This window comes from Podarcis raffonei, chromosome 7, assembly GCF_027172205.1.
Source record: "Podarcis raffonei isolate rPodRaf1 chromosome 7, rPodRaf1.pri, whole genome shotgun sequence".
NCBI lineage: Eukaryota > Metazoa > Chordata > Lepidosauria > Squamata > Lacertidae > Podarcis > Podarcis raffonei.
The window spans coordinates 89,883,233-89,896,806 of NC_070608.1; the positions used below are offsets into that span (position 1 = coordinate 89,883,233).

The 13,574-nt window shown below is 41.4% G+C and overlaps 1 protein-coding gene across 4 annotated transcripts in view; it reads right to left on the minus strand.

Moving 5' to 3' along the window:
• RALGAPA2 (Ral GTPase activating protein catalytic subunit alpha 2) overlaps nt 1-13,574 on the minus strand; it is a 194,589-nt gene that overhangs the window by 143,483 nt on the left and 37,532 nt on the right. For all 4 annotated transcript variants that reach the window (XM_053394871.1, XM_053394870.1, XM_053394872.1 and 1 more), the window contains exons 12-16: nt 13,296-13,433; nt 12,168-12,316; nt 9,901-10,012; nt 8,944-9,181; nt 2,865-3,026 (exon numbers count right to left, since the gene is read on the minus strand). In XM_053394871.1, the coding sequence (XP_053250846.1) occupies nt 2,865-3,026; nt 8,944-9,181; nt 9,901-10,012; nt 12,168-12,316; nt 13,296-13,433 (799 nt within the window). The remainder of the gene's footprint in view (nt 1-2,864; nt 3,027-8,943; nt 9,182-9,900; nt 10,013-12,167; nt 12,317-13,295; nt 13,434-13,574) is intronic.

A 13,574-nucleotide genomic window follows, 5' to 3' on the forward strand; every position in this document is an offset into this window, starting at 1 on the left:
GTTACCCCATCCTTATGGAATAACACAAAGGTTCTTGTCCACTGAAAGGGCATTGAGCTCAGATATTATTCAAGCTGAGGTGACAGCAACCAAAAACAGCACTTTGAAGGAAAGCAAGAAAGAGGCGCAGATTTCAAGGCCCGAAATGCAGCTTCTGCCAGACTGATAGTACAGTGTGTAAACCCTAAGAGGGGAACCTGTACTGAACACTAAGAGATTTTAAGATAGCTCCACAAAGAAAATGTTGAAGGAAAGGGTGAGAACTGAGAGGCACAGATGGGAAAATGAATAAAACAAAGCTACAAGCTTGAACCCACAAAGTTGCAGAGGTAGGAAGGAACCACTTCAGTGAAGGCAAAATCAGAAACAGGGGATTCCAAAAGAGGAAGCAACTTTTTATATTGTTTTGTGTAGTGATTTTGCCTTCAACCACTAAGTGAAGCTCATATCCCACCTGAGGTGACTGTTACATGCACAGAGAAAGAATGTTTAATTTCCCCCGTTATCTCAACAGCAAAAGTCCAGTGCCTCACAGTCACACCCACCATGGTAGAGATAGCTGAACCAGAAACACTCACATGGTTGTTAGATCATGTACACTTTTTTTTTTAATGTTATTTTTGTTTCAATCTTTGCAAATTTTGGACAAGATGGATTGTTTCAAGAAGTGGCAGAGAGATATTTCTAGATTTGTCTGGCAGGGCAAGAAACCCAGAATAAAGTTTAAAATTTTAACTGATGTAAAAGAAAGAGGTGGATTTGCCCTGCCAGACCTTAAATTGTATTATGAATCAGCAGCATTCTGCTGGTTAAAAGACTGGCTGCTTCTTGAGAACATGGATATTTTGGACTTAGAAGGCTTTAATAATGTTTTTGGGTGGCATGCATATCTGTGGTACGACAAGGTTAAAGCACATAAGGCATTTAAAAACCATATTGTCAGGAAATCTCTGTTTAATGTCTGGACAAGATATAAAGATTTGCTGGAAAGTAAAACCCCAAGGTGGTTGTCACCTATGGAAGCTAAGTCCCAGAAAAAGCTCAATATGGAGGCCAAATGGCCAAAATATTGGGAAATTTTGGAACAAGAAGGTGACAGATTGAAACTGCAGAGTTTTGAGAAATTAAAAGACAAAGTGCGAGATTGGCTTCATTATTATCAAATAAGAGAGGCCTACAATTTGGACAAAAAAATTGGCTTCCAGGTGGAGAAATCGAAATTGGAAACAGAACTGTTAGAACCAAAAACTAAGATTTTGTCAAAGATGTATAACTTGCTGTTGAAATGGAACACACAGGATGAAACGGTTAAATCAGCAATGATCAAATGGGCGCAGGATATAGGTCATAACATTATGTTTGCTGACTGGGAGCAGTTGTGGACCACCGGTATGAAGTTTACGGCATGTATTGCCTTAAAGGAGAATATTATGAAAATGATTTACAGGTGGTACATGACCCCAGTTAAGCTTGCAAAAATTTATCACCTGCCTGACAATAAGTGTTGGAAATGTAAAGAAGCTGAGGGAACATTCTTTCACCTTTGGTGGACATGCCCAAGGGTCAAGGCTTACTGGGAAATGATATATAATGAACTGAAGAAGGTATTTAAACTTACCTTTTCTAAGAAACCAGAGGCCTTTCTTTTGGGCATAGTTGCCAATGGGTGCCAAAGAAAGATAGAACATTTTTTATGTACGCAACAACAGCAGCAAGAATACTTCTTGCCAAGTATTGGAAGACACAAGATCTACCCACCGTGGAGGAATGGCAGACGCAAGTGATTGACTACATGGAGATGGCTGAAATGACTGGCAGAATTCGTGATCAGGGAGAAGAACTGATCGAACAGGACTGGAAAAAGTTTAAGGACTATTTACAAAAATACTGTAAAATGTTTGAATGTTAATATGATGTGGGAAGTGAGGGTAACAGGGTTTGTGTGATTTGGTTAAATGTGAATGAAAAGAAGAATGTTAAAAAGGACAAGGGGTTATGAACAGAACATTATTATGTCATAGTATATAAGATGAGGTATGGGCTAAAACAATGAAAAATTGGGACATAATATCTAGAAGAATATAAAATTAAGTATGGTTTAAATAAGGTTTTGAACTTGCTGAATTTGATTGGAATAAAAGAGGAACACAAAAAAGGGGGATGTGAGGAGGTCGAGACAGAGGGGTATGGAATTTTATAAATCTAAGAAATTGGATTTTTCTTTTTTCTTATTTCCTATTGTTTCTTTTTTCTGCTATATATTTTTGTTTTTTTGTTGTTTCTGTTTTCTATGTGAGCTTCATTTATGGTAATGATACATTTGAAATGATGAATCTTTTGATTTGTAAAACCTCAATAAACATTTATTTAAAAAAAAAAACCAAAAGAGGAAGCAACTTTTTATATTGTTTTGTGTAGTGATTTTGCCTTCAACCACTAAGTGAAGCTCATATCCCACCTGAGGTGACTGTTACATGCACAGAGAAAGAATGTTTAATTTCCCCCATTATCTCAACAGCAAAGGTCCAGTGCCTCACAGTCACACCCACCATGGTAGAGATAGCTGAACCAGAAACACTCACATGGTTGTTAGATCATGTACACTGTGCCAAATGGCAATTAGCTAAGGGTGGGGGAGTGGGCTGTCAGACACCTAGAAGGCTCTGCATCAAGGCCATGCAGGTACAGTCTCAGGTGTGCGACTCCATGACCAAAAAAAGAAGAAGAGTAATTACAAGGCAAGTCACATACTCAAACAACCCAGTATCAAATAGCAGAAACACATTCCAATTACTATGAACATAAAATCACCAACATTTAAATTTTTTATTGATGATGATGACATTAAATTGCCTGTGCCTAACCTGTTGCTCTCTGACGCACTACATTCCTTGCTTTCTCAACTCCTGGTACTCCTGAGGTGGTAGCACTCCTAAACCTCATTGGTTCCACAACTTCAGGATTTCTCCAGCTTAAGGAAAATGATCTTCCAACTGTAGTTCCCTTCTGAGGTTCCAAATTGCCACCTTTCAAATAATGGAATACAGAGGGAAAGTAACTGCACTGTGTTTTAAAATGAAAACAACTCAAAAGGAAAAATTCTAAATGAACAAATTCATCTAGTTCATGAACATAACATCAGTTGACGCATCTCAGATTGAAAAAGAGAGAGGATGAATAAATATTATAAGCAGGCTCTTGATTCAGGGAATGCGTTTCAAGATAGTGATCCAACCAATGAGCAAAGGCTATTGGAAATTAACGAGGAGAATATGCAGGAGATGAATTCAGTGGATCTTCTTCATAGAAATTAGCATTCATTAGGAATTCTCAAAATATCAAACACATGGACAAGACATTCATTTGAATGTTGGCGAAAAGTAACACTTCAGCATGTTCATGCCCAAGTTCTTATACAAAAAGCTACAAAGTGTGGTGGAAGAATAAAAAATATTAATCTCTTGTAGCACGCGAAGTGAGAGAAGCCACCTCTTCAGTTTCTTCAAACACTAGTGTTTGAGGAAAGCAATTATGACCATTCACACTTTCCACAGTAAACATATATATATTTATAAATATTAGTGTGTCTGTAAGCAGATGGCTGCATACTGGGGAGCCACGGACACATTCTTCTGTGTGCTTACAGACATGCATCTTACTGTTACAAATACTTGCTGCAGAGACAGATTGAGGATATACAGCCACCCACTTGCTACAAAAAGGGTAGGTATTCATAACGGCACAGTCTGGGACATCATACCTCCATAAGTTAGCAAAGACAAAGAAATCAGTCAGATATATAAAACGGGCTTGAAATGGACTTTTGGCAAATATATAATTCTTTAACTAAGCCTATTCCTGAAAGAGGATGTTCCATATTTTCATATATTAGAACATTTCAAATTAGCAGTGACAATTATTAATAATAATAATAATTTATGTATTCATACATACATACCCCTCCCATCTGGCTGGCCTTCCCCAGCCACTCTGGGAGGCTCCCAACAGAATATTAATAATAACAACAACAACAATAATAATAATAATAAAGAGATAAAACATCAAACATTAAAAACTTCCCTAAATAGGGCTTCCTTCAGATGTCTTCTAAAAGTCCAGATAGCTGTTTATTTCCTTAACATCTGGTGGGAGGGTGTCCCACAGGATGGGAGCCACTATTGAGAAAGCCCTTTGCCTGGTTCCCTGTAACTTCATTTCTCACAGTGAGGGAACCACCAGAAGGCCCTCATGCTGGACCTCTGTGTTGAGGCTGAACAATGCGGGTGGAGACGCTCCTTCAGGTATACTGGACCGAGGCCGTTTAGAGCTTTAAAGGTCAGCACCAACACTTTTAATTGTGCTCGGAAACGTACTGGGAGCCAATGTAGGTCTTTCAGGTCCGGTGTTATGCAGCCACTCTCAGTCACCAATCTAGCTGTCACATTCTGGATTAGTTGTAGTTTCCGGGCCAGCTTCAAAGGTAGCCCCACGCAGATCGTGTTGCAGTAGTCCAAGCGGGAGATAACTACAGCATGCACCCCTCTGGCGAGATGGTCTGCGGGCACGTAGGGTCTCAGCCTGCGTACCAGACGGAGCTCTACCTCTCTTTTAAATCAGAACCAGTGAAGGCGGTGAAGGTCCTGTGTGAGTGTCTGGAGGAGGTTGGAGGATGGATGGCGGCTAACAGATTGAGGTTGAATCCTGACAAGACAGAAGTACTGTTTTTGGGGGACAGGAGGCAGGCAGGTGTGGAGGATTCCCTGGTCCTGAATGGGGTAACTGGGCCCCTGAAGGACCAGGTGCGCAGCCTGGGAGTCATTTTGGACTCACAGCTGTCCATGGAGGCACAGGTCAAATCTGTGTCCAGGGCAGCTGTTTACCAGCTCCATCTGGTACGTAGGCTGAGACCCTATCTGCCTGCGGACTGTCTCGCCAGAGTGGTGCATGCTCTGGTTATCTCCCGCTTGGACTACTGCAATGCGCTCTACGTGGGGCTACCTTTGAAGGTGACTCGGAAACTACAACTAATCCAGAATGCGGCAGTTAGACTGGTGACTGGGGGCGGCCGCCGAGACCACATAACACCGGTCTTGAAAGACCTACATTGGCTCCCAGTACGTTTCCGAGCACAATTCAAAGTGTTGGTGCTGACCTTTAAAGCCCTAAACGGCCTCGGTCCAGTATACCTGAAGGAGCGTCTCCACCCCCATCATTTTGCCCGGACGCTGAGGTCCAGCGCCGAGGGCCTTCTGGCGGTTCCCTCATTGCGAGAAGCAAAGCTACAGGGAACCAGGCAGAGGGCCTTCTCGGTAGTGGCGCCCGCCCTGTGGAACGCCCTTCCAGCAGATGTCAAAGCGATAAACAACTACCTGACATTCAGAAGAAATCTTAAGGCAGCCCTGTTCAGGGAAGTTTTTAACGTGTGATATTTTACTGTATTTTTGGTTTCTATGGAAGCCGCCCAGAGTGGCTGGGGAGGCCCAGCCAGATGGGCAGAGTATAAATATTATTATTATTATTATTATTATTATTATTATTATTATTATTATAAATTATTATTATGATAAACAGCTGCCCAGGACACAGAATTGACCTGCAACTCCATGGACAGCTGTGAGTCCAAAATGACTCCCAGGCTGTGCACCTGGTCCTTCAGGGGCACAGTTACCCATTCAGGATCAGAGAGTCCTCCACACCTGCCTGTCCCCTATCCTCCAAAAACAGTACTTCTGTCTTGTCAGGATTCAACCACAATCTGTTAGCCACCATCCAACCTCCAATCGCCTCCAGACACTCACACAGGACCTTCACTGCCTTCACTGGTTCCGATTTAAAAGAGAGGTAGAGCTGGGTATCATCTGCATATTGATGGACACCCAGCCCAAACCCCCTGATTATCCCTCCCAGTGGCTTCATATAGATGTTAAAAAGCATGGAGGAGAGGACGGAACCCTGAGGCACCCCACAAGTGAGAGCCCAGGGGTCTGAACACTCATCCCCCACCACCCCTTTCTGGACACGGCCCAGGAGGAAGGAGCGAAACCACTGTATGACAGGGTGCAGAAGGATGTCATGGTCAATGCTATCTAAGACCACTGAGAGATCCAGCAGAACTAGGAAACAGCTCTCACCTGTGTCCCTAGCCCACCGGAGATCACCGACCAGCGCGACCAAGGCAGTTTCAGTCTCACGGTGAGGCCTGAATCCCGACTGGAAGGGATCTGAATAGTCTGCATCCTCCAGGCGTGACTGGAGTTGTTCAGCAACCACCCGCTCAATCACCTTGCCCAAGAAAGGAAGATTTGAGACTGGGTGATAGTTGGCCATATTGGCCGGATCCAAAGATGTGTTTTTAAAGAAGCAGTTTACTAACTGCCTCTTTCAGCGGTTCTGGAAAGGCTCCCTCACAGGGGGAAGCATTCACCACGCCGCAGAGCCCATCGCCCAGCCCTTCCCGGCTCGCTTTTATGAGCCAGGATGGGCAAGGATCAAGGAGACAGGTGGTTGGTTTCACTCGTCCAAGCAGCCTGTTACATCCTCAGTAGTAACAGATTGGAATTGATCCCATGCAACTTGATTAGACACAACTCTAGCACTCTCCTGCCCTGGCCCTGCTCCCACAGTGGAGTCCACCTTTTTCTGAATCTGAGCAACTTTATTTGCAAAAAAACTTTGCTAAATCGTTGCAGAAGATCTTGCGGTCCTTATTGGTGAAGGTGGTTCTGTTAAATTGTGAACCACCTGAAAGAGTCTCCTGCTGCTGTTTTCTGCAGATGCAATAGAAGCGGTGAAGAAGGTCCTCTTCGCCGTTGCTATTGCCACTTGGTAGGCTCGACTCTGAGTCTAACCAGTGTCTAGTCTGATTCAGAATGACTTTTCCACCGCCAGCGCTCTACCCATCTCAGCAATTGTTTCATCACCCTCAGCTCTGGGGAAAACCACAGGGCTGTCTGGGCTCCATGCAATCGGAGAGGACGCTTTGGAGGCAGACAGTTGATAGCCCTGGTTAACTCCGCATTCCAGTGGGCTACCAGGGAATCAGCTGAAAGGCCATCAACATGGGATAAAGCATCCCCTACCACTCTCTGGAAGCCATTTGGATCCATTAAGTGGAAGGGAACACCAGGTCACACATGTCCACGACTACAGTTGGCCCAATTTATTCAGGGACAGCTTTCCATGAAGTCCCGAGTGGCCCCTTGTTGTGTCGGCATGGATGTTAAAATCCCCTAAGACAACCAAACAGGGTGTCTCCAGGAGAACATCCACCATGACCTGAAGCAGCTCGGGTAGGGAATCCTTGGTAAAGCGGGGAGATCAGTACACCAGAAGAAATCCTATACTGCCCCTATTGCCCACCTTCCAGAACACTCAGAAAACTGGGTCTTCCCAATAGGACGCCTGGTGTAAGTAAATGACTTCCTAAAAATAACTGCAATCCCCCCCCTCCTGCCCACATGACCTGGGTTGCTGTGCGTAAGAGAAACCTGGTGGACAAGCAGCGGCAAGAACAGGCCCATCTGCTTCATCCAACCAAGTCTCTGTTACACATGCCAGATCAAGTCGTGGTTGACAGCAGTCTTATGAATCATTGAACTGGCATTGCATGTGGGTCTCCCTTGCTGATTCCAGTATCCTTCCAGTCAAGACCAGACCTGGATAGTCTTCAAATAATGACTAAACCTGCCTCCTTGGTAATGATGTAGTTTGGTCTTAGCGTAGTTCCTCCTCCAGCCCGTGATCACTGAGATTGGGTGTCCCAGTGCATCCCTCTGTGTGGAACCCAGCCCTAGCCATTCTGTTGGCTGGGGCCCACTCCCAGGCAGCCCTGAACCTCTCCCCTTAAGAACAGAACACAAACCATACAATAAACCAATAAAACAGTAGACCCCCCCAAAAAAAGCAATAATAAAAATTTACAATTATACTACAATTAAACAAATCCCCAGCCCCAACCAAACGTCCATCCCACCCCCTACAAAACAAAAATAAAATTCAAAACATTAAAAACTATTTAAAACACCTAAAAACATTTAAAAGCATCCTCAACATTTGCCCCGACCCCAGAGACAAGACAAAAGTACTGCTTCTAAAAACATCCCATTGTACAAGAAGTATACAATGTACATAAACTTAAACTAGACTTTGAAAGGTATTTTAATTTAAATGAGGATATAAAAACTATCTGTTCTTCAGATAGTAGAAGAACTGCTCATACGTACTGGAGAATCCCAGTTCCAATTATATTAGCCATTGAGTAGATAAGAATAGGTAAACAGGAGTTTCACTTTCTGATTCTGCAGTGCACACCTTAACTCATGATACTAACAAAGCATTTCAAACTTCAGTTGTTTTTATGTAGACAGGAAATTGCAAAAACCGCATCACAGAAATACAACATGTATATGATCAAGGGATTGTACTCATAATTTTATGTATATAATTTAATATCAATGATTGTGTTCAAATTCAGGTTAAAATTAAAGTTCCAGCACTTCAGCCGCTGCTAAGTTTCCAACACAGACATTCAGATAAGCTACATACTTCTTGCCTACACTCAGTTTGAATATATTTTGCTCTTTATTTAACGCGACATCTGATCAGCTTCAAGACACATGAAAATCTCCTGATTTTTGGTGAGCTCATTTACTCTATGCCAATCAAAGTCCGAGAATTAAGTCATAAAAGCTGGTACTTCATTTGCTGCTATCAGGACAGTAGATGAAGAATGTATGCTGAGTTGCAAAAAACACGGCTGAGTGAAGTAAGGCTGAAGGAAGATGAAGTGCAGGAGAAGATAGAAAGTAAGTTGGGGTTAACTTTGCAATATAGCAGTAGATTAACATTTATTAAACATAATATATAATCATATTTGCTGTGACTGACAAGCTCTTACAGATAAACACACACAACTGTTAGAATTTTAACTGAATCAAGGTTTACCTTTTCCTCGCTGTATTTTCTCTTTTTGCTCACTTAGCTTATCCAGTGGCAGATTGGTCATTTCAACACCATACACTGTCCTTGCCAAAACAGATGTAAGAGAATCCATTATGTTAGTCCATTCAGTTATTAGTTCTTCCCAATCTGTAAGGGATGACAGCACACGTAGTAACTCATCCCAGAGCTCTCGAGATATATAAACACTCAGATTAGCACGAACCCAGGCCACAATGAGTGTCTGTGTTGGGGAGACAAGAAAGGGGATTAGAGTGGTGAATAAATTGACTTTTCATCTAGAATTTGACAACAGAAAAAAGGATACATTTGCAAGCAAAGGCAACCCCCCAACAGTCAAGGCAACATCACTAATCCACGTTCTAGATTCCAAGGGAATAAAAAAAGTTGCACTCAGAAGCAGTAACTTTTCCACAGCCTAAAAGCTTGTTCCATTATCTATTTTTGCAGTCCGAAATGTTTCAAATGTAATATAGGATATTCATTCAATCCATTTATTCATATTCTGACCAATAACTCCTAATTCTCCTTCTTAAGATACAAGACCTATAATACATTATTTGCAATTAAATTGCCAAAAACTATTCAGAACAAAGGAAGGCACTCAGAGTAGAGTCTTTGGAATTGTTGAACCTAACTTAGCCATGTTAATTAATTTCAATAGATTTCAATATTTCAATATTTATATACCCTTTAAGCATTCCTGTACTTTATTTTCTAATTCCAATTTTTAGACAATTCTTGTTTTAATATAATGGAGTTATAAGTTCAGCTGAACACTACTGCTACCAGCCTATCATTTTCCCAAGGAACAACATTACACTCTTTTTTTCTTACTAAAAATCTTTCTGCTCTAACTCTCACACTGTTAGAGGCAGTTTTCACACACAGGAAAAGTTAAGCACTCTGTAATTACAATTATTTCAAGATGACGGCCCATACCCGAAACAATAATCCTGCTAAACTTTGAGCAAATGTATCCTTTACTTGGTTCTCTTTTGATCTATTCATGACAACTTCTGTTATCTTAAGTAGTATCTGTAGCATTTGCTCCCTAAGACAAAATAGAAAAACCACATGTTTAGAAATAAATCCCATAATTTTATTTTACATATGAAAAATACACAAAATATATTAACAAATGTGATGCTCAGAATAATAGCTACACTCCCTCAGAATAATTTTGGCACTGCCATTCTTCAGACAGGATGGTGTTCCAAAAAAGGTCATTTGGGTTCTGCAAAAGACATTTAAGTGCATGTAAACATCAGGTGGGACTTGAGCCCTACCTGGTGGATGAATCACTGCTCCAAATGGAATTCTCAAAAGAAAGGAGACACATAACAGAGAACAGTGACAGCCAACCAAGACCAGAACAATAAATGAGAGTCTCTGTGGAATAAGTAACAACAAAGAAAAGGAGAAAAGGCTCCGGTAATACGTCGTGCGTGTAGAAAAACAACAAAGCCAGGCAGCTCAAGGCAAAATCCCATACTGCAGAGTGAGGCCCTGAAGTCCCCTGTTTACATGCACAGAAATCCTCTTTGCAAGAAAGAAGCCAAACGGTCTTTTCTCTGTACATGTAATGGAGACCTCAGGTGGGACACAGCGGGGACCCAGGCAAGGCAGAAAACTACCAAACACACAAGGAAAAGGCTGCCTAGTGATTGGGCAGGGTGGCCATTTTGTAGTGCTTGATAAAAGCACTGGCTTTGGTCCAGGTGGAAGCTCTACAAATTTCTTGCATGCAGCATTCAGAGAAAATCCTGTCTGTAGCACTAGCTGAATGAGAAATTTTTTTTTGTAGATGGTGGCAATGTAAGGCAGCTGTAAGTTAAGAAATGCAGGCCTTAAGTCACCTAGTCAAAGTAGAAGTGAACACTTTCCAGCACAGGAAAGAATGGAAAGTGGGGGAATGAGAGTATCTGACTGGCAGAAGGACTTGATTTAATAAATGTATACCTTCAATGCACTTCACACATCCAAGGAATGTCAGGCTTTTTCTGGGGGGGTGAGGTGAACAGGAGATGGACAGAAAGGAAAAAAAAGGGTCCGCTCCTGCTTGACGTGCCTGTAGGAACATGTAGATAGGCCTCTGCTGGTTATGGTGGCTGCTAAGGGCAAGTCTCCTTTGAGCCGTCTGTTCTGAGATACGCCGAACACATCTAGTTCTTGGGGAAGGGGGAGGGACTCTGGCAAATTCACTTGGCTGCTGCACAGATTCTAACACACCTGACACTTGCCTCCGTTCACTACTACCTTGCTCCTGTTCTTCTTCACCCATTATTTCCAACGCCTTTCCTTTTCTTCTGGGGTGTGACCTGTCCCGAACCACCAGTCCAAGACCTCGTTCTCTTCCCCTTCCCATTCTCTGGAATGCTCTTGGGGTGGTGGTCTCTAACACTCCTCCTCCTCCTCCGGCCAGTCCCTGACATTACCTGTGTTGTGTTCTGATCCATGTATATGACACAATAAGTCTGTGCCAATAAAGGAGATTGATTGATTGATTGATTGATTGATACTGTAAAGCACCCTGTGATCCTCGGATGAAGTGTGGTATAGAATTGAAATAATAATAAAAAAACACTGATGATTCCAAAGAGGCAACATATTTCGAAAATTCCATTTGGAGCAGCAATTTTATCTTCAACCACTAGGTGGAGCACAAGTCCAAGGTGAGGACACTTACTTGCCCAGAGAAAGAGTGATATCACAACCCGAACAAATGAAAATAGCACTTCCCATGCATTTTTAAAGTACGCTTACTAGATATGGAAAATAATAAATCAACACAGTAAATATGACACTCTGTATCCATGAAGAATTGCATTAAACCAGAAGTTAGAAACCTCCAGCCTATGGGCCAAATTTGGCCTGCCAGGTCTCCAACGACCCCCATGTAGATAATGCATTTGGAGATCTTTCCCTTTTAAAGATGGGGGGAAACAACAACCAAATGTCATGATTTCAAAACTTATTTCTATGTAGAAAATTTCAGATAGGGTTGTAAAAAAAAGAAGGTACAGTATGTTTTATAAATTTATACATGTTTTAAAATTCTGAAATATTCAACGCTAGCAGCAGAGCCTACTTAGAAATAAGAGCTGTTAAGTTCAATGGGACTTGATCCTAGGCAGACTCAATGTTTTAGATCATTTTTGAGATATGTTACGCATGTCATACATAGAGGAAATACATTAAAATCATACCATGTCTTTTTATTCATTGGAAGATCCATAATCATGCGCCTAAATATACTCAAAACTGCTCTGCATGCATCAACTTGCTCCTTCAGGAGTGCAGGTATTTCAGTACATGGTTCCAATAAAAATACATTTGCAGAGTTTGTCAAGAATACCTTAATATTTTGAAGGAAGGAAAGAAGAAACAAAGGGGATGGTGAGAAGAGGAGAAATCAACAAATTTTATTCAGTTATTCTAATGTTAAACTACATCCTGTTCAGAACACTTAACATGTATTCTCACAACCACAAACAGGAAAGCGCCTTTACATTCCTTTTATGGTAAAAGGCATACAGAGTTTGGTTTTCAAAACGTTTTGGGACCACTCACCACCGTTTTTTTATCCTAGTGGGATATATGATTGCTGGTGAGCCATAAAACCTTTCTACAGGTGGCATTTCTCTTCCTAGGAGAAATTCAGGAACTTTCTCTAAAAGACATTGGGGGTTCTAATACATTATTGTCTTGCTCCAAGATTATCAGAAATAATATCTGATAGTAAACATAAGATAAAAAAACAAATAAATAGTTGTCATCCCTTTTTCTTCCCCTTTGCCTCCCAATAAAATACTTTATTTTTTGAAATTTGTCTTAAAAGGCATTTCTTTAGAATTTCTCACTAAAATCTCCTCATGAGCTAGATATTTGTATTGTTAAAACATTACACAATATTTTTGTTTTGTGCCCCCTGGACTTTGGTAAAGTTAATCTAAAGGTCTTTACTGTTTAATATTTCTAGAATTTAGCAGAAGGAAAGGGTCTTTAGCATTATAACTTAGACACTCCCAAGGCTCCTGGGCAGCCTAGGGATTCTCTAGGCTAGGATCAGCCTAGAGAGCATCTTATTATACTTCTTCTTCGGAGGGCATACAAAAACTACCAGTAAAAGTAAAAACTACCAGAAAGCCTCTCAACTACCACCCAGTTCAACTGCATCAATTTCCAGATTTTTAGCAGCTTGAAAGAAGAGTGCGGCCCAATAATACTTTCAGTGATATTTGTCCAAAGCATTCATCTTCAGACACAGAAATAATAATACTGGAAATAGAAATATTCTGCTCCATTTGACTATCGTGACATCCCATAAATGTTACCTGTAGTGTAGCTTGAAGCCCTGCTTTGACATTCTTGTTTTCATCTTCTAATATACACCCTCTATTAACCGCATTAGAGAAGGAATGTGATCTTCCCCAACTAGATGACCTTTTATGTCCAGAATGGCCAGTTGCAAGCTTCAAAAAAGAAAAGAAAAAATGATAATATGCACTGGTTAAGACAGCATATCAAATTTATTTTTAAATGGTTAAGGTGTAATAATTTAAATGCAGCAGGTCAGCCCAAGAAGTACAAGCAACTTCCACGGCCCTTGAAGC